Source organism: Coturnix japonica, chromosome 2 (genome assembly GCF_054131305.1).
Source record: "Coturnix japonica strain WE chromosome 2, WE-NBRP24, whole genome shotgun sequence".
In the NCBI taxonomy this organism is placed as follows: Eukaryota; Metazoa; Chordata; class Aves; order Galliformes; family Phasianidae; genus Coturnix; species Coturnix japonica.
The window spans coordinates 41,018,363-41,038,703 of NC_140664.1; the positions used below are offsets into that span (position 1 = coordinate 41,018,363).

General features: G+C 45.2%; 1 protein-coding gene across 8 annotated transcripts in view; it reads left to right on the top strand.

Moving 5' to 3' along the window:
• The window catches only part of KCTD1 (potassium channel tetramerization domain containing 1), a 93,918-nt gene that overhangs the window by 23,255 nt on the left and 50,322 nt on the right, over nucleotides 1-20,341 (top strand). For 2 of the 8 annotated variants that reach the window (XR_014942598.1, XM_085537486.1), the window contains exon 1: nucleotides 7,148-9,127. The exons of 2 other annotated variants lie outside the window; for them this stretch is intronic. Coding sequence is in view for 2 of the 6 variants with exons in the window: in XM_085537486.1 (XP_085393612.1) it covers nucleotides 7,259-9,127 (1,869 nt within the window). In the remaining 4 variants the exon portion in view is untranslated. Of the gene's footprint in view, nucleotides 1-7,147; nucleotides 9,128-18,582; nucleotides 18,703-20,341 lie in introns of those variants that run through there. 4 more of the 8 variants (XR_014942599.1, XR_014942600.1, XM_015855479.3 and 1 more) reach the window with 3 other exon arrangements.

Here is a 20,341-nt window from a genome sequence, read left to right on the forward strand (position 1 = left end):
GCTCAGCCCTCACAGGCAGATTGGGAAATCCCAAGAGTGCCAACAAGCAGTGTTCAGAATAAGAAATCTATCTGAAAAATCACAGGAATTTCTCTTTTCTTAACTGCGCTTCTCCAGCTAATTTCCTAGGTTTAACAGAGCACTCATTTGAGGCTTCAAACTTCCAAACACTAATTTTCAAGTATTTCAGGTATTCTTCCAAACACTAATTTTCAAGCTCTCCATTCCAGCATATGGAGGAGGAAGCTTCAAAAATCCTATCATGAGACTGCTTGAATTGGCAACTCTATTATCAAGATGTTACTGTCAAGGCCAAACTCATAGGAATGACCTTGGAATAAAGGCCCTATTATCTCTCACCAGCTCTTCAAACTCTCCATCCCCCAAGAAACTCTGCAATTGGAATGGGATGCTGGGCTGTCTGGAAAGAGATTAAATTGTTCACAGCTGCCTGGGAATTAACAAACTTACTCTCCTTTATGCTGGAATGCAGCATATTTGCAAGCCAGGTAGAAGATGGCATGCATGGTTCTTATAGGACCTAGAGTTGGCACAAAGAGCAACATTTTCATGTCTGCACATATATCTGAGTTACCAGGGCTCAATAATAATTTTCTGGCAGATTACTCCTGCCCTACAGCAGGTTTATGTGATCGCTAAAGCCAGAATGAAAGCAATGGGTCTGGATTTCACACTTCATATCATTCCACACTGAAGCTTTAATTTTGAAACCTACTTTTTTTTCTTGTGACACAAATCAGCAGGATTTGTTGTGCAGGTAAACAGCCGAAGAAACTGTGGGGACAGTTCCATAGTAGGTTCAGTAATAGTGTCATAGCTGGGAGGAAATTATTCCTAGTAACTCAATAAACCTTTGCCAAAGTTGCTAACTGAGAGATTGTACATTGTAAATTGCAAATATGATCTCATTTTGTCCAAGGCAAAACAAAAACTTATAATTTTTCCTCGCTTATTATCACAACATTCATTGATCCTAATAAGTAGAATCCTTACTATCAAATAACTACCTTCCCGTATTTAAATGATTCAGTCCATGAATATGCAAAGGTCCTCTCTGAGGGCTCCCTAAATGATCTTTATTTATTTGATGGCATCTTCAGTTCTGTGAAAAGAAACTGAATTTTACCCCTGATCATTAAAGAAGGAAAATTTGGATTGTGCACGGCTTAATCTTTTACAGATTTAAAAGGGCAAGGTTATTTAGAACAGGGATGGACAAAGGCGATATTGCATTTAAGCATACTCAACAGTTGTAAAGGTTTGGTGTTTTTTTTGTAACGCAAAATGCTAATGAAAATACTGATGTTCACCAGCTGTAAGAAGGTATTTTTCACCTGCTTTAGTATTGTCTGATAGTGGAAAAACGAGGGAAGTATACCCAATGCATCGGGTCTTTTTCACTATGCTTTGTATATTTTCTTTGCCTCCTCATGATGTGAAAATAATAATTTCAATTATATATATTTATATATATATGTTTATATATATATATATATATGTATGTATGTATGTATATGTATGTATTTATTTATTCTAAGATTTAATGTCTATAACTTAAAATACAGCTTTCTATTGCAATCTGCACTTTCTATTCTCTTCTATGCCGTGGCCACTGGTTTCAAACCTCAAGTGAAAGTCCTGGCATTACACTGAAGATTTTACCACAAGTTTCTATCTGACGTTACACACTCATTTGTGAAAGTGCTTTTGCATAGAGATCAGTCAAATTGAAACCAATGTGCAGCCAGTTCTGCTCATCCAGTAATATTCTGACCCATTCTGTTCTACAGATGTTTTCTTGATAAAGGCTGAAATCACAGGCTGAAAGAGGACATGGTACAAGTTGGCAATAAACATTCTATATTCTCTGCCCCTATAAAATATTCTATATTCTCTGTCCCTGTATCCTTCTTCCACATGATACATGAATATATTCCTGTCTTCTCAAACACTGCTTTACAAGTCAACGTGATCTGTGATGCAGATGTTACATAGATGATTCCTGTTCTCACAGGATAACTAGAGGTCCTTTAGCATCTCACACATAGAGAAGGGAATGAGGAATTCCATTAGTAGGGCCGGAAACCATTGTGTCCAAATAATGATTTAAAAGCAAATAGGTGCAAAAATTGCCCAGGACAGCTTTGCCAACATTCTACCAAATGAAATGGGGGAGACTGAAGCAGTGATTTTTGATGGTAGGTTCCGGGTCCAGCAGGAGCAAGGTGGGCAGGGTGACAGCCTGCATGGCACTCTGACACTTGTGGGCAGGCTCGTGTCATGCTCTGCATGGTTCAGCTGAACTCGGCCACTTCTAAAGTTGCTTAAAAGGGGTTTGTGTCAACCCGGCTGAGACAACTCAATCGAGGGAAGAAAATCCAAGCAGACAGGCCATTGGTTCTGGATTTTTTGCTATATAAATACCTGAAAAGGAATTTCCAAATCCACTATGACATAGACATAATACTGGTGGAAAAGGGGAATAATCAGTTTATTTCAGTCACTTAGTCAAAACAAAAGTATACTGACAGTGAATCCACAGTGTAAAGAGGCTCTGAAGCCATTCGCCATCAGTGGGAGGAAGATTCCCTTTTGCAGGCGGTGCCAAAGGCCAGCTGCTGCCTATCCCTCGAGGATCCAATCTTGAGCAAAGCCTGCTGTGAGCGAGTGGATTTGGGTGAGTCCCCAGCTCTGGCCCCACACAGGACTGGGGCACTGAGCCCCACCTTGGAGAGCACCGGTACCATGCCTTACTCCCTGGAGATGGAGAGAATAAGCAAGATAAAGCTGAGCCCACACAGTATAGAAACAAGGTGGGGAGTGCAATTCGTCACAGTCTCAACATCAGTATTTTCTTTTTCATAGAATCATAGAATGGTCTGGGTTGAAAAGAACCTCAGAGATCATGTAGTTTCAACCTCCCTTCCATGGGCAGGGTTACCAACCTCCAGACCAGGGTCAGAGCAGGGTCATCAACCACTGGAATAGTGTTTGTTACACTGTGAGGATTCAGGTATTTCTTCCTTTTTTTTCATAAGGGAATGTTTAAGACATCTTAAGCAGCAGTGCTGCAGTACGGCTGTTCCTTCCCTGTTGCATTTGCAGATTTTACCCAGCCCCGTTTGACTTCCAGCCCCAAATTATAGTTCAAAATAAACTTTTATTGGAAGATTATGAACGGAATATGGGATTTTGAGAAGTCCACATCCAACAGAGTATTAATTTATACTCTACTACGTAGCACTAAAAATGCTATTAAAAGCAAAACTTGTGCTTCCACAGACCAAGAATACCTATAAACAGGGCTTAGTGGTTTCACAGGGATCTCTCTTTTGAGGTTTCTTTCCTGAGTCACTGCCTTGGTCGTTCCAAATCTTCTCCTCAGGGTAGAGTTTACTGAGGAGGACTACAGGCTGACCTGCATTATTACCAGGGCACAAAGAGCCCTTTCTCTCTGCAAAGGATAAATACCGTGTCCCCGATGTATTGGGCTGCTCAGTGTCAGCAGCTCCTACACACGACTGCTGGAGCCACCGCTGTGCATTACAGAGCAGCTGATTTGTTTCCAAAGCCATCATCAGCACAGAAACAAAGACAAACACAAATGCAAACTCAGATAAATAGAACATTAATACGCCTGCTGGCAACCTGCACCCTGCACAAATTAAAAGACCCTTAAAACCTCTGCGCCGTGTGATGCAATTTGCTACCTGACTCTATTCAATCTGTCTGACAACGCAGCTGTCTGTATGTTTATAAGCAAAAAAAATGCTCCAGCTGCTTGACACTGCAAATAACAGCAATTCGCAAAGTCTTGGCATTTAATTTGCCAAGTGTGCTGCCTTGCAAAGATGATGACTCAGTTTTTCTTCATTTTGCTTGCAAAACAGAGCAATGAGGAAATCAGCTTTCCTCAGCAGAGCAAAATACTGCTTCTGCGAAAGAGTAAGAAAAAGAAATGTGAGTTAAAAGCAGCAAATAGCTGTGGTAGAACTGTGGGCACACTTCAGCAGCGTGCTCCCAACCCATGGCATGGGGCTCAGGGCAGGCAGGCTGGATGCTGCCTTCATCCCACTGTGTGTTGGCTGCAGCTGGGGCTTTGATGTGCACCGCTACCGCCTGCACTTCACAACAGGACTCTCCCATAGGTGCAATAGCTTTTGTGTGTTAAAATTCATTAAGGACAGCAGCAACTTGGCTGTGATGGATACAGCACCACTTTCCTAAATCAGTGTCTCCTTTGTTGGGTTGTGCAAATCTCTTTTGCTGCAGCCCAGATAGGAACCTCTAATCTAAACAAACAAACTAACTAACTAAAATAAGAGAGATTTGTAATCTGTTATAGCACGTAGTCTGTCAACATCAGCTGTCCCTGGTATCGAGAAGCAACGGAACAACCAAAATCATTGTATCTACAAGCGAAAGAATACAAGGCAAATGGAATAAGCAGTTTGAAGTGACTGTTCTGAAATGCTAGAAAATCTCCTCTCAAATTGGAGTGTGTCTGGAGAAGGACTTCTGGGACACGCTTTTTCCCTGAGTGAATTTACCAGGCATCTGAGCATTGTTTGCCTCCTGGTTCTGTGGTGTCTCTGTGGATTTTTCCTACCAATTGCTGCATTGCCTGCCTTTACAGGGAAAATAGCCTGTGTTTAGAAAATATATTAGCATGCTTTAAGAATGTGTTTATCGTATTCAAACTAACAGTACAAAACATGGAGAAAAAGCAGTTTTCTTAAAACCATGCCACGTGAACAGCCTTAAAACTAACCAACGTGCTTGTTCTGAGCACTGTTTTTTAAAATCTTTTTTAGATATCTCGCCTGGATCCCAAGGAACAAAGTGGTCTGGTGGCTTTGCTTTGCTCCTTGGCTCTTGGGGTGGATACCATTTTAGTTCTTAGTGAAGCTTTGTGAAACACCTGCCGGGAATATAGAGCCTCAGGTGGATGCAAGTCAAATAGCCATGTCTGGGGCTACATGAGGAGTGCCCGCATTAGATCTGTAGGAGAATGAGGCTGCAGAGAGCGTCAGACAATGGTCTGATTGTCCGGGGCTCTGTGCCTGCCAGGAGTGAGAACAGGGGAGGTGGGGTAGAGGAGCTGGAAAAAAAAGAAGTGAGGAAAAGCCTGAAACGATTTGGTTACAGTGTTACCTGTGTTGTGAATCAGCTGACACAGGGAGAAGGATCCTTTGGTTTCGGATCTTAACCTGGAGTGCTAATTCGGTTACATATAAATCAATCTCCTTGAATATGAAAGGAAGGAAAATAATCGGGTCCTGGGGTTTCAGTCCTAGTGGGGGCAGGTGCATTATTAGTGCTCTGTGGGTAATTACATCTTCTCCTCTGACAGCAGTAATAAAACTTATTGTGTGGACAGAGCTTACATTGGCACCAGCCTCAAGCCCTGAGTCACAGGGGAAGGCTCTGCCTGTGTAGGGCTCACTACAGGACAAAACTCTGATAGTCCTCTGATGGAGGGTGTGATGGGTCTAAGCGTGATGTCGGTGTGCCTCAGTCAGACAGCCTTGTATGGCTCAGTGCAGCTGTGAGGCACAGCTCCATTACCTGGCATAGCTTGAGAGCTGAAGCTTCAGGAATACAACTGAGGAAGCTATATTTTATCTTTATGGACGTAGAGAGACAGGCAGCTTGCATGCCTATGTGATTAACATACACATACACACATATACATATAGGTTATACAGGTATATATGTTATATGGGTGTCTTCCCAATTATGGTCGCCTGCAGCACCCTAAAAACTTCATTTGCAATTCCCTGAATTCCCTCTGGCTGTTGAGGTGCTTCCAACTGATGTGTATAATATGGATGTTCCATGTATATTTTCCCCCTCCAACCTCACTTCAAGTTCTTTATGTCTTTTATACTTACTATTCCTATACTTGGCTCCATATTCATCTCTGAGTCTGTCAACACAGTTCACCTCCTGTAATCAGGAAATGGTGATTAAATGAACATCCAAGTACAGAAGCTGTCAACCTGGTGTTCATCTTTTTTTAAAGTTAGGGGGAAAAAAAATGTTCAATTACCTTTTGCACTCATGTGGCTCTGAAAACCTCTTGGGAAAAAAAAAAAAAAAAAAATTAAGGTGGAAAGGGGAAAAGGAAAAAAAGAGGAGGGGAAATGGAGAAGGGGAAAAAAAGAAAATGGGAAAAAAGAAAAAGAAAAAAAAAAGGAGGAAAGGAGAAAAAGGGGAAAGATTGAAGGGAAAAAAAAGGAAAGGGAAAAGGAAGGGGGAAAGGGGAAAAAGGGAAAAGGGGAAAGGGAAAGGAGAAGGAGAAGGGGAAGAGGAAAGAGGAAAGGGGAAGGGAAGGGAGGAAAGGAATGGAGTGGAGAGAAAAAGAGGAAGGAGAGGAGAGGAGAGGAGAGGAGAGGAGAGGAGAGGAGAGGAGAGGAGAGGAGAGGAGAGGAGAGGAGAGGAGAGGAGAGGAGAGGAGAGGAGAGGAGAGGAGAGGAGAGGAGAGGAGAGGAGAGGAGAGGAGAGGAGAGGAGAGGAGGAAAAGAAAGGGAAAAGAACAGTTTTAAGAAAATAAAATAACAAAGTGGCTTTATCACTTGTATGACCTTAATACAGAATCGGGTTGGGAGGCTAATAGCAGCTGTGTCATTTTTAGCATTTACTGCAACAATAAAGGAAAAAGAAGATCTCCATTGAAAATGCACGCACTGCAAGCCCTGCAGTTCTGTGTCTCCTTGGGTGGGTCACTACGGCTCTTCAGAAGAGCTCGTTTGGGAAACAGCAGGATAGCATCATATAATTGTAGATTCATAGGTTGGCTTAGGCTGGAAGGGACCTTAACGACCATCCCGTTTCAGCTCCTGCCCTTTAGCGGTCTTTCTGCTCTGCGTTTTCGGCATCCCCGTCTTTGGGAGCTCTTGGAGACTTCGAGACAGCGTTAGGTTGACAGAGAGGAATTCAAGCCGCCGGGGGACAGGCGCTTGTTTCCGACGGCTGTTTCCTCGCCCATCCCCTTCTGCGGACGGGGCGGCTTCGAGGTGAGCAGCTCGTTGCGTGCTCCCCGCATCCCCGTTCTCTCGCAGCCTCTCCCGACCCGCCCCGTCCGTTCCCCGCCGCCGCCACTGGGAGCGCGGCCCCTTTAAGAGCCCGGCTTTGCCTCCCGGTAGCTGAAGGTCATTAAACACAAAAGCGCTCCAGCGCTGCGGTCCAATATAGCGCATGCGCCCTGCCCGAGGACTGGCAGGGAGACGGCAATATGGCGAGAATGCCTGGCAGCGGCGGCGGCGGCGAATGGAGCAGCGGCGGCGGTGGAGGGGGAGGCGGCGGCGGCGGCGGGTACGGCGCGGGGGAGCGGCCGCCGGGCCGCGGGCGAGGAGCCCCCCGGCCGCATCGCTACTGCAGCGCTGGGGAGGAAGAGGAGGGCGAGGAGGAGGATGAGATCCAGGAGGTGCAGATAACGGGGGACGAGGAGGAGGAGGACGGAGCCGATGGGGGGCTGCTGCTGGACGAGGAGGAGGAGGAGGAGGAAGAGGAGATGGGTCTGGACTGGGACGGCGAGGAGGAGCCCGAGCCCGTGCCGCCCGCCCCGGGCCGTACGCCGAGCGGCGGCGGCGGCGGCGGCGTCGTCGGGGCAGCCCCGGGGGGAACCGCGGCGACAGCCCCGGGGGGCGGCGGCGTTGGCCCCGGGGGTGCGGCGGAGGACTCGGAGCTGGAGGCGGCTCTGCTGCTGCAGCGGCCCGAGCGGGCGCAGCTGAGCGAGAACACGCGGCTGGCCACCCGCTACGCCGTGCGCATCTTCCGCGAGTACCTGAGCGAGAAGGCGCAGAGCCCCGACTTCGAGACCATGGACAAGGGGGCGCTGTGCCGGGTGCTGCGCTCCTTCTACGCCGAGGCGCGCTCCAAGAGCGGACAGCTCTACTCCAAGTCGTCCCTCATCAGCATCCGCAGCTCCCTCAACCGCTACCTCAACGAGCCGCCCTACTGCCGCACCCTCGACCTCACCAAGGACCCCGAGCTGCGAGCCGCCAACCTGACGCTGGCCGCCGTCATCCGCAAGCTGGAGGAGAAGGGCGCGGGGCCGGTGGTGCAGAAGCAGGCCATCGCCCGCGCCGACCTCCGCAAGCTCTACACCTGCAGCGTCTTCAGCACTCAGAGCCCCTTCGGGCTCCTCAATAAGGTTTGGTTCGAGACCTGCATGTATTTCTGCACGCGGGGCCGGGAGAACCAGCGGGAGCTGGAGGAGGACTCCTTTGGACTGGCAGTGGATGAGGACGGCCGCAAGTTTGTCTACATCAAGGCGCTGGGGCCCTACCACAAGTCACGCTCGTCCTCCTGGAGCAAGAAGCGGGCGGAGAGCAGTGACGAGGAGAACCTGCCTCGCATGTACGAGACCGGCACCGAGTTCTGCCCCTACGCCAGCTTTGTCAAGTACCTCTCCAAACGCAACCCCCTGTGCAAGGCCTTCTTCCAGCGCCCGCGGGACCACTGCAGTGAGGGCGACGTCACCTGGTACGAGAACAAGGCCATCGGCAAGAACCTGCTGGGCACCCGCATGCAGATGCTCTCCAAGGCGGCCAAGCTCTCCAAGACCTACACCAACCACTGCATCGGCGCCGTCTCCATCGCCACCCTCAACAGCATCGCCGGCATCGGCACCAAGCTGGGGGGACCGCCTCTGCCACCCCATCACCACCCCGTTCCCCACCACCACCACCACCACCACCTCCTCCACCACCCCGCTGGCGGGGCCTGCTACGCCTCTGCTGCCCTCAATGGTGGGCTGAGGCCCCAGCCGCCCACCGCCAACCCCTACGTGCTGCCCAAAGACGGCGACGCTGCGCCGGTGAAGGCAGAAGTGGCCGCAGTGGCCCCAGCCAAGCGGGCCCTCTACGAGGCCGTGTTCCCAGCGGGGGCCGTGGCTGGCGGTGAGGCCTGTGGGCCCTCCGCCTCCCCCAAAAGACTGTGCTGCCGCCCCGCCGAGCCCCCAGACGCCGCCGCTGTGCCTGCCTTGGTGGTGGTCTCAGTGAAACACGACCCCCTGCCTCACCTCCTGCCCGAAGCCAACGGGCACAGAAGCACCACCTCACCCACTGTAGTATCACCTGCTCTTGTTTCCCCCACACAGGTAACCGGAAAAAGGAGGAAAAAAAAAAAGAGAATAAGGCAAGCTGGCGACCCCATCCACGCAGCTGCTGCTTGCCCCCCTTACCCTCTGTTTTACTTTCTTTCCCTCCTTATTTTTTCTTCCCCCCCCCACCCCCTCCTTTTTGCGGAAGATTTGAGTTCTGAGTTCTGAAAGTCGGGCCAAAGTAGTAGATAAGGGCGTCTGATATCATTAGTGTGTGTGGTGTTCTTGATGTGCTAATGAACTATTTGAATAACCTCAAATGCAGGAAACAGCCAGGAGAATACTCAATTACACACTAGTAATGAGGGTGTAATTTTAAACTTCAGAAGTTAACAAGAGGGTTAATATGGCAATTGCATTCATCTTGTATTTGTTTATTTAAAATAGCTCTGTTTCCTGGCAGTGATCCTCTTTTTTTTTTTTTTTTTTTCTTCCCCCCCCCCCTTTTTTTTTATGAGGCAAATTGACTTGAGTTGCATTAGTTGCCATAGTGGCCAAATATACAGCAGCGCAAAATGAGGCGGAGCTGAGCTGCAGAACCAGGCCCAGTTCTGCCTGCATGCCCACCACCTGCTGCCTGGCCCATGCACTGCCCTGTCGTAGGGTTTTTGGTCACAGGAGCTACTGGGCTTCAGTTGGAGCCTCGCTACACTTTTACCCTTTGCTTTAAGTTTGGAAGTCATTCCTGCTCTGTCTATAGACCTCGGCACCAACGTCATGCCCCATACAATCTCATGTTTCAGGCCATAACCTCATTGCTCGCTGCCCTGTGTGACTCCCACCCCCACGACGCCCAATAACAGCGGTCGGGTCGCAGCCCGTTGTGGGTGAGCACAGCTCTCCGACATGCCTGAGCTGCTCCCAAGTGGAAATACCAGTTCTGGACTGAGTGACCCCATCGAGGGCTTTCAGCTCCTTGGCCACCTCGGGGCTGGCTAGGGGAGAGGCCTGGGAATGCCTGCATAAGCATCCGTGGTCTTTAGAATACCAATGCCCCCTCCTTTCTGGTATGTTCTTTGACCTAGTCAGTGGGGTTTGATCTCCTGGTGTCTGTGAATGGCTGGGAGGCTTGGCTGTGTGCAGACAGAGCTTTTGTTCTGGCTCATTATTTCAGGTATCAGCTAAAGCTTGTGGCTGAGTTTTAACCCTGCGCTCCTCGTTCACTTGTTTTTAACAACCTTGGGAGTAATTTTGAAACTCTCAGCACGGTGCTCAGGAAGGTTTTGCATGCAAGGACAGGGACCCGATGGGAAGAGCATCATGCATCCTCAACCTGTGCAGCAAGGAGGTGGGAACCAAAGGCACTGGGCCTACAGCCTGGCCCACACCTTTCAACTCTGTAACCAGCTCATGTGAGGCAGGATCCACTTGTTGTGTAGCTGTTTTTGTGCTGTGTGACTCTCACTAGTGGCTGGTGACTCAAGTTGTTCTATGGTTCTGTGACTTGGAGGAGGAGAGAAGTATCTCAAACAGGTGGCGGTGTGCACAGCTATGTGCTGTTTTCTTAACTGCAGCGGGGAAGAAAATGAGCAATCAGCGAGGCTACGAGACAGTGTGGGCTTCAGAAGTAATTATATGGAAATGTTCATCTCCATTCACAATTTAATGAGCTAAACAAGCTACCCAGCCACTTCTGTAGCTATATCTCGCCTTTGCTACAGAACTCATTAATTTAAGTCTTGAGGAGAGGGAAGCTTGTTTTATTTTTTGTTTTAATCACCAATTCTTCTCTTGTCGTTTTTAGCTTGTTTTAACTTATGTGCTTCTTCTGGGATGTGATAAAATCTTGTCTGTTCAATAGTTTCCTTGGGTAAATGTTAATGCTAGACTTTTTCTCCCTGGCTACCTTTTATACTAGATATAGTACAGTATAGATCAGGGCCCAAGGCATTTCCTGGGGAAATTAGTGGCTGGCTGGGTTTAATGGCCCACAGCACAGCCCCCAGTCATCGGCTCTCCCAGCTGGTCATTAATCCCCAGGAAATGCCTTGGTTGCTTCATTATAAACAAAGACTTTCTGGGCCCTTTTACTGAATGCATCTTATGAAGCCATGTGGGTGCTAAATTATGCTGTTGACAAATATCACCAATTCCCTGAAGTTAGTTGTGTGTGTTGGCAGTTATCCTTCCCGAGGGTACACACTGCTGTCCTATGGCCTGGTGTAACACCCTGCTCAATGAGTGGCAATGCGATGGACAGGCATTGGAGTGGGTTTATCTGTGTGCATTCTTACAGCATCAGTACCTTGAGCAAGGTATGGAAAAGGTTAAGAGAAGGCACTAAGTGGAGGTATTGAGTTTGCTCTGAGTATGAGCTTCAAAGAATCTGAGCAGGGATGCTGCTTTTGCTCTTTTCTATTGTGGCGTTCGTTAGTTTTAGCCCCAAGATGAGTTGTTAACACTTGGTTTGCAGGAGCCTCCCTCAGAGTTGGAAAAGGTGCTTTGAATGATCATCTTGATCCTTAGGTTGCAGCTGTGAGAGCTGCATTATGTAGCATGCTTTAAGCACACTGTGCCATCATGGCACAACTTGCTTTTCAGTCCCCGTTTGCTCTGAAGTGTAGCAATTTTCTTGCCACTGACAGCAGTGTTTCAGCTCAAGTTGATGACAGAGGGATGTAATTTGGCTGTTGTTCATCTCTCGTGGTAGTGAAAGATGAACAATAGCTGAAGTTTAAGCTTTTGATGCTGCAATGTGGTGGTAGCTGTTGAGATTTATAGGCCTGGTAGATGCTGAGCTTTCTACAGTAGTTATTCCCAAAAATAGGTCTAAGGAAATAGATCGGCTTCCGCTGTGGGTGAAGGGAGTCATGGGTCGCTTCAGAATTATGCTGTCATGTTGGTCTGTAACTCAGTCTCTGACTGCTTGTGGAGAGTTTATCAGCTCTTAAATGACCAGATGTTCAGAGGATGTCACAAGCACGGCTCATGCGCTTTTGTCTTGGGTGCTCTGGGGAATCCTTCAGTGTTTTTTCTTGCTGGTTTAAACCCAGGGCTGGCTTTTTTTGTTTGTTTTCTTTTGTTTCTTTTGCTGCCTTCCACTTTCTTTGACCAGACCCAGAAATCTTGTTCTGACTGAAGGTTTCTCAAAAGAAAGCAGAACAGTATTACGTGATGAAATGGTTAGAGAGAAACCACAAATAGTAGCAAATCAAAGCAACTAATAAGTTAGTCTAGCTCTCATCATTCCTTTTTTTCCTCTTAGAGGTGGGTAATAGACTTTATCTTTGGTATGAGGATGTCCCATGTTTCCAAAAACTGCCACAAAAAAGTCACCTGTTGTTCATAGGATTTTACAGTGCTCTGACAAAAATTGTCATCAGGAGCTTCCCATGTGTAGAATAGGAGAACTCATCAGAAAGCATCAGGAATGTTTGCAGGAGCAATGCTATGAAGCGGGGCTTTATTTCTCTGTGGATAATAGGTGGACCAGTTCTCTATCTGAGCTCTATCTCAGCGGCTTAAAGGACGGCAGCTATTAAGACTGATGACTGCTAAATAGCTTGTTAATTCTTCTAAGAGTGTATCTGTTTATTTCGCTTCTGAGGTTAGTTTTGGTTACACCACTGTCTAGTCAGTGCCATCCCCTTTCGTTGGCGGATTAGCAGAGCTTGCAAGATGTACTTCGTGTCTGTTCTAATAGAAACACTGATTTAAAATCTTGAAGTGAGGATACAAAGAGCTTAAAATTGCACCTGCCTTTGAGGCTGTTTGTTTCATAGTTGATTTTTATTTTTTATGTTTTTCTCGAAAGGAAAAAGTTTCTTCTAGTAGACTTATGTTTGTGGGATGACACTAATTGTAGAAGGGATGTGTTATAGCTGCTGGTCATCAAAGCTGCTCTTAATTCCTGGGGAGGCAGGGGATGGAGAAGTAGATGAAACACGTATTGTCTCTAAACCCAGTGTCTTTAACAGTCTCCATAGCAAAACCTTGGCTATTGCTTTCTTCGGTGTTCAATCCATGCTGTTCCTTACTGTGAATTCTTCTAAAGGCCAGTCATTGAACAGAGCTGTTTTGTTGTTTTGTTTTGATGATGATAGGATATCCCAAACTATGTTCTTTGTAACCAGCGTGAGGTTGGGTAGGAGGTGACTGCTGGAGAAGCAGAAAAGAGATGAAGCTCAGTGGCCACTGCAGGCTCTGGGGCTGTGTGTGCATTGGAGTGCAGGATGGGAGCTGCTGCTTCTTCTCTTCCATCTTGAGGCAGCTGGTAGGGAGGACAGGGTGTGCTCAAAGGTGACCTGGGGTGAATTTCTCAGATGTGAGAATGGTGTTTTGTTGCACACATGTAGAATTTGGGTTTTGGAGCTTAAAGCCAAATACAGTTGCTGTGTCAACTTAGTTGCATCAACGTGATGTACGTAGCTATTTCAGACAGTGTTTTCTATAATGTTTTTACTCTATAGAAGTTAGATTCCTTTTACTTATTTACGTCATGTGAAGGAATCAGAAACTTTCCTGGTCCAGCTTTGGGTAAGAAGAGTGCAGGAGATGATCCATTTCATGTAAGTCAAATGAACATGAGCTTTTACATACAATTAGAGGGAAGACAGCATCATTGAATCACAGCTGTATTTTGACACTCCCACAACTCTATAGAACCCCAAAAGAGTAAGTCAGTACTCTTCCTCTATGAGCATCAAAGGGGAACTGCGCAAACTTAAAGGCAGCAGTTGTTTTTTTTCTAACAAGAAAGTCTTCTGTGATTATCCTGTAAAAGATTTCCCATTGCCCACCGCTCTCCTGCTAGAGAGCAAGAGATCAGAAACTGTTTGGTCTAATTGGTGAGTCTGTGTGACAGCGAGCTGCCTTATTTCATGTGTGGTGTGGAAATAAATGAGTGCTTAAACCCTTTGAAACACACCACTACTGCACAAGCCATAGGCTGTAATTAAATTGAATGTGGGGTTGTATTGTCTTGTGCCCTTGGCTATAAACTTGATAACAGACCATGGTACACCCACTATTGTGTTAGAAGCTGGAACCTAATTAGCTATGTTGTAGATTTTCAGTCACTTTCCAAGCCCTTCTGTTCATCCCTTTCACAGTGTCTTTATTTTTTTTCCCCCTTATTATTTTGCTTTTCTGTTTCCGAAGCAATAAAAGCACCCTGTTTTTCGAAGGAAATCATTGAGGGCATGTAGCCAAATATGTACGTGCAAGATAATTTTTTATCGTATTTTCGATTCAAGGGACAAGTGTTAGCGACTGCGTTCTATCAGATCTAGAAGAGATTTATTAATGCTGCGATAGTAAAATATATAATCACGTTTTCAGGGAATGCTTTGTAAGCCCCTCTCAGGCATTTAAGGGGGGGGAGGAGGAAAGGGATTGCAACTTCTCACAATACCTTGATCTGAAAGTAACGTTGAAAGACACGAGATTGAAGTCTGTTCTTGTTGTTATTTTGGGATTATCCACATAGAAAAATGGCTCTTCCAGGCTTTTAGAAATTCGCCTGGTTTCTCACTCAGCCAATTTTAGTGAGTTGATCTGAAAACCTTCAAACTTGCTAGGGACTTAATCCCTAATGAGGACAAGTGCTTTGATCTGTTCTTAGTGCCATTTTTAGTTTAGGAAATAAAGTTGCAGCACGCAGATGCAGCATGTACATTTCCAGTAAATTCTTCATTAATTGATATGCTTACTGATTACATGCGTCTGTACTCTTCTGTAGCTGGGGCAGATCATTTCAATTCTATCAAAGTACTCCATCTCCATCCCTCCTCCTTAAGCACACACACCAGTGTCTGGTGATGTTGTCATTTGTTTGAGTTCTGCTGTTTTTTATAGGGGGAGTGGGAGGCCGTGAAGTTGCAACTGTTGTGCTTGGAAGCTCTAATGAAGGGGCTGCAGCTCCTGGGCTGCCCTGTAAATTGGCACCTGTGTATGCTGTTGCTACTTTTGCATCTCTCTGCCAGAAGCATAGTGCATAAATGAATGACTTCTCTAAAACGCAGCTGTATTTTAAGCTCCTCTTTTGTGTGTCTGTGCGTGTCCATTTATATGTTTCAAATTAAGGATTTCTGGAGAAGTTTAGAGGGTGATTTCTCAGTACCCTTCAGCTGAACCCTGAGTTGTTTCAAAGTACACATGTACGCACAAATACATACATCTCTATACATAATGGATGTGTTTGCATATGCTGCTTTTGTTGCTGTTGATTTCTTTCTGTGTGTTTCTAGTATGCTTCAAAAGTGGCAGGGAGTAGTCAGCAGGAGCAGGGAGGTGACCATCCCTCTGTACTCAGCACTGGTGAGGCTGCACCTTGAGTACTGTGTTCAGTATTGGGCCCCTTGCTGCAAGAAAGACATCGAGGCCCTGGAGACTGTTCAGAGAAGGGCAGTGATGATATGAAGGGTCTGGAGCACAGGTCTTATGGGGAGCAGCTGATGGGGCTGGGATTGTTCAACCTGGAGAAGGAGTCTCAGGAGAGACATTATTCTCTGCAACTCCCTGAAAGGAGGTTACAGTGGGGTGGGATTCAGCTTCTTCTCCCAGGTAACAGCAATAGGAGAGCAGTAATGGTCTCAGCCTCAGGGGAGGTTCAGATTGGATGTTAGGAAAATTTCTCCTCAGAGAGAGCAGTGAGGCAGTGGCACAGGCTGCCCAGGGAAGTGGAGGGTTACTGCCCTTGGAGGTGTTCAAGAACTGTGTGGATGTGACACTGAGGGACATGGTTAATGGACATGATGGGATGGGCTGATGGTTGGACTAAGTGATCTTAGTGGTCTTTTCCAGTCTTAATGATTCTGTGATTCTGTTAAAGTCTGATACTCTTGCTCTGATTTTGAGTTATTGGCTGTGAAGCCCATGCCCACCTCATCCGTGTAAGCTCTTGTTTTACACCCACAAAACAAACTTGTGCACTGTTCTCTTAGTCTTTGTCTTGGCTGTCACAATTGATAGCTAGGAGATTAATGCAGACCATGTTTGTTGCATCTGGGAGATGAGACTTTCTGTAGGCTTTTATCAAGTTGATGTAGAAATGTGTTGCCTTTTTTCTGTAATTGTATTACCAGTTAATGGAATTGTCCCTACATCCAGTTTGGACCTGGTTTGCATTTCTACTCAATTGTTCAAAGTGTGTTTCGGTGGGAAGAAGAGATGCTGTAAGCACATGGGTTTGGGTAAGCAACTGCTCAGTAAAGAAGCCTGTTAGTATCCGTATACTTTCTATTGCCTTTTAACATCAGTGGGTGACACAAAAATACACAGTAATCAGACAATTCCAGGACTGTGAGGGCTGGAAAAACACTTGTCCTTGCAGGCAGATGGAATGGTGCAAAGCTGTGTGGTCTCTGTAGAACAGGCTGATGGTGGTGGGATTAAGGTTTGAAAAATGTGAAGACTTGAAGCGTGTGTTTTTCAGCCATGGTTTAGGTGTCTTAGAAAAAAAGTCTGGAAAATCAGCTTGGGAAACTGTTTCCTCTGCAAAGCCCCGTGTGATGGTTTGCCTTTTACAACATGGACACAACTTGAATTCAGAGCGGGGTTCTGCCTGCCTTTTAGCCATGTGATGCACTTCCAAAACTACCTGATTTCTGTTTTTATTTCTAGAAATCCTTGCAGGTTACCATTTAAAGGCATTGTTTTTGAAATGCACCTGTCAGCTGTTTTCAGAGAAAACATTGCAAGTCTTCTTGCTGCAGCTTAAGCAGGACCTGCATACTGATATTTCCTCTGACAGTATGTGAAGACCCAAGCTGACCCCTTCCTTCTAGGATGCTGGGAAGTGCCAGAAGTGAGGCATGCCGCAAAGCATCAAGGAACAGCCATGTTCATTTTAACAGAGTTGTTAAAATATGAATCAAGTTAAAATGTGGTGACTCAGGTGGTATTAAATGTAGTGTGAATTACATCGTAATGCATTACATTGGTAAACTCAAGTAGCTCTACGCTGCCATGTGGATGGCCAAGAGTATCTGCGTGGCACAGAGGAAGAGGACTGAATACTTTTTTTCCTTTTCTTTTGTTTATGAGTTTATTTAAGTTTGCTGTGGTATTTGATAGAGAAGGATTCCTCAGAAGTGGAATTTTAGCTGGTCAGTTTCCTTGCATATTGACTCACAGACTGCTAATAGATATATTCAGGAGCATGAATAATAATAAAAGCAGGCTCGATCATGGTGTGGGATTGTGGTACAGCAGTGACTGCTGCAGTCATTTAACATGAATGAAGGCTGCCTGTTAGTTCTGTTCTAGAGAGGTGATGAAGCATCAGGTCAGATCCATAATATGTCCAAGTAAAGACAGAAGTGTCTAATGTATATAATTTTAAATATTTAGAAAGTGATGTATATGAAATGTACGAGAGCTTCTCCAGAAGTAATGCCTCCTATTCTTTGATTCTTTGACGTTGGACCACAAAGTCAGAGGTGAATGTTGGTGGTATGACAGTAGAGGTTGAACCTTCCTACCAGTATTTAGTTTCATGTTGTTGCTGTGTGACAGATGGCAGCAGAGGGGCATTGTGACAGAATGGCATATGACATGGAAGTGCTTATGTAGCAAAGGTGAACTCCTTCATCTGCAAGAAATGGCACCTACTCTTTGATGCTTGTTGAATGCTTATGGAGACCAACCAATGGCTGTGAGTACAGTGAGGCGGTGGGTAGTATATTTCAGCTGTGGCCACAGCCATAATGGGTCACCTCTATTGGAACAAATTTTTATAAGCATGGCATGTAGACTCTTGTTTTTCACTGGAGAAAATACATAACAAATGGTGGTGACTATGTTGAGATAGAGTGTTTTGTAGCTGAGATTTTTTTCGATCAAATAGTATTATTACTGTCTATGTATCTGTTGTAGTTTCCATGGAAATAAATAGGAGGCATTACTTTCAGAGCAGCCCATGGGTATGTGAAATATACTTTTCAATACATAAATATTTCTGTTTATTTATATATAAACATATGTGTTTACGTTCTTATATATACAAAACATGCATAGATAACATAAATAACACAAATATATTTAAATTATGTACTGTAATAACATAGAATATATTCTCTCTCTCTCTCTCTGTATATATATATATGTATATGTATATATAGTAGTAGATTAGATTTCATAGGGCCTATGTCCACATTGTTTCTAAAGGAGAAAGCAAAGCAAACAAAAATTCCTTCCGTGCTGCTATTTGAGCAGTGACCGCGGAGCCCTACCCTGGGGACATGGGGCACCGGCAGGGAGGCAGCCTGTGGCTCCCTGAACCCCTGAGGGTTTTCCTCCAGAAACATAAACAAGTACTGTAGAGAAAACCTAAAGCATTCTCATTTTTTCTCCTATTATTTATAGAAAACAAAAAGCTCCAAAGCAAACATGCAGTCTGAAAAGTTTTTATTCACTATAATGGCAATTGTGCGATATAGTTGTTATCTGAGAGGGGGAGGAGAGCAGAGGTGAGTGCTCCAACCTACTCATAAATAAGCAAGTGGAGTTAAATAATGGATCCAGCTGGGGCAGAATTTGGGGTCAAGGAAAAGAGCTGGAAATGGAGAACAAGAATGAGAAGGAAAGCAAGGTGAGAAGCCATTACCAACTACATTATAGTAACCCATCAGGTATGGACTCGATTTTATTCCGCTGGGTTTATTTGGATGGGTTGTAAAGGTGGTAAATAATATCTCTGAACTGGGGCTAGAACTAGAGGAGGAAATTGGGATTAAAAAATGTGTCCTTCCTAATACTAAATAACATGTGTAGAGGGCACTGTAGCAAGATTTGATCAAGGAGAAGATAGAGCCAGGGGAGTGGCAAAGAAGAATGGTTTGCTTTATTTGAAGTAGAAATGCTAGAGGAAAATGTAGAAATAGAGGGGGAAAAATCTTGGTTTTCTTCAACTTCCAAGTCAGTTACAAGAAGCTGAGTGTGACTTATTAAAGTACACTGTATTATTGCCTCTTATGGAAATCAATGCCTAAAGATTTTTTTTTTCTTTAACCTTAAAAAATGTCGTGTTTAAACTAGTGGTTGCCCTTAGAGTTCTGTTTCAAAGTAAGTGCTGGTTCTTGGGTATGTATCCCAAAAGAGATCCGCTGTCAGCACTGTGGTAACACGGCGTACAAGCATTGTGCTTGCTTTTATTCCTAATGGCCAATAAACTAGTTTCCTCAAGTTCCTTGAAATACTCCTTGTAGACTCAAGTGTCCAGATCAATTCCTCATTCACATCTTATTAAAGCTCAGTGAGGAAGTCGGGCAAACAGGGTTTTGATCAAAGCACTGTATAAAGTGGTGATGTACCCCATTAATCTTTAAGCTTCTTCATATAATTCCTCAAGAGAGCCCCAATGGGTTTTCTCTCTCAAAGAAAACTTTCCCCCATCCAAACTGGTTCCTGCAATGAGGTTGGAGCATGTAGGTCCTCACTGGGACAGGAAGCAATGTATAGGCAATGGCCTTGCTTCTCCTGTGCTTATCTGTCTTGTGGTTTTCTAATGAAATGCTAGCATTGTTCAGTCCTTGCGATGAATGGCTATCTACATCCAAAATTACCTGTGTATGCTGCTCTATTCTGTATGTTAATGCTCGTGTTCTCATTGTGCAGTCAGTTCATGTTATATATCACAACTTTAAATGCTTCAGTGGTGTGCTTAATCAAAATGTGTTGGTTTTGCCCCTAAAGAAACAATTGCAGGGTCCTAGCTCCAAGAAGGCAGGAATTTCTTGTTGGTTCTGTTGGGTGCTGGCTTTCAGCAAGTAATTATTTAGAAGTAGTTAAGCTGCTATCATACAGCAGTCCATTTTTTCTTAAACCTATTTTAAACTTCTATAGATCTTTTCAGATCTTTTATAGATCACTTTTCAGATCTCTTTTCTATCAAGTTTCTGCTTGCGCATCTCAGTGAGTAGAAGACCTCAGAACAATATTTACAGCATCTGCTTCTGTGCTTTATGTGTCTAACTGTAACAAGATACATAATCATGTGCTTTATTATAACTTTATTCAAAGAGAGGTTTTTATCTGCTCTGCTTATGGATAGCCATGGCAGGCAGATGCCTTGAGAACTGCTGCAAATCAGCTGCATTGTTTCGAAGGCACTGTTGAATATGCTGTTTTTGTTGTGCAGTTTGAATAAAAGCTGTGTGTTTTGCTGTGGGGAAAATGAAGCCCACAAGAGATGGCCATCACAGCACAGAACCTCGTGGGAGCCAGTGGGACCATCCTCTAGGTGTGAGACTGTGCTTTGGGAGTTAGGGA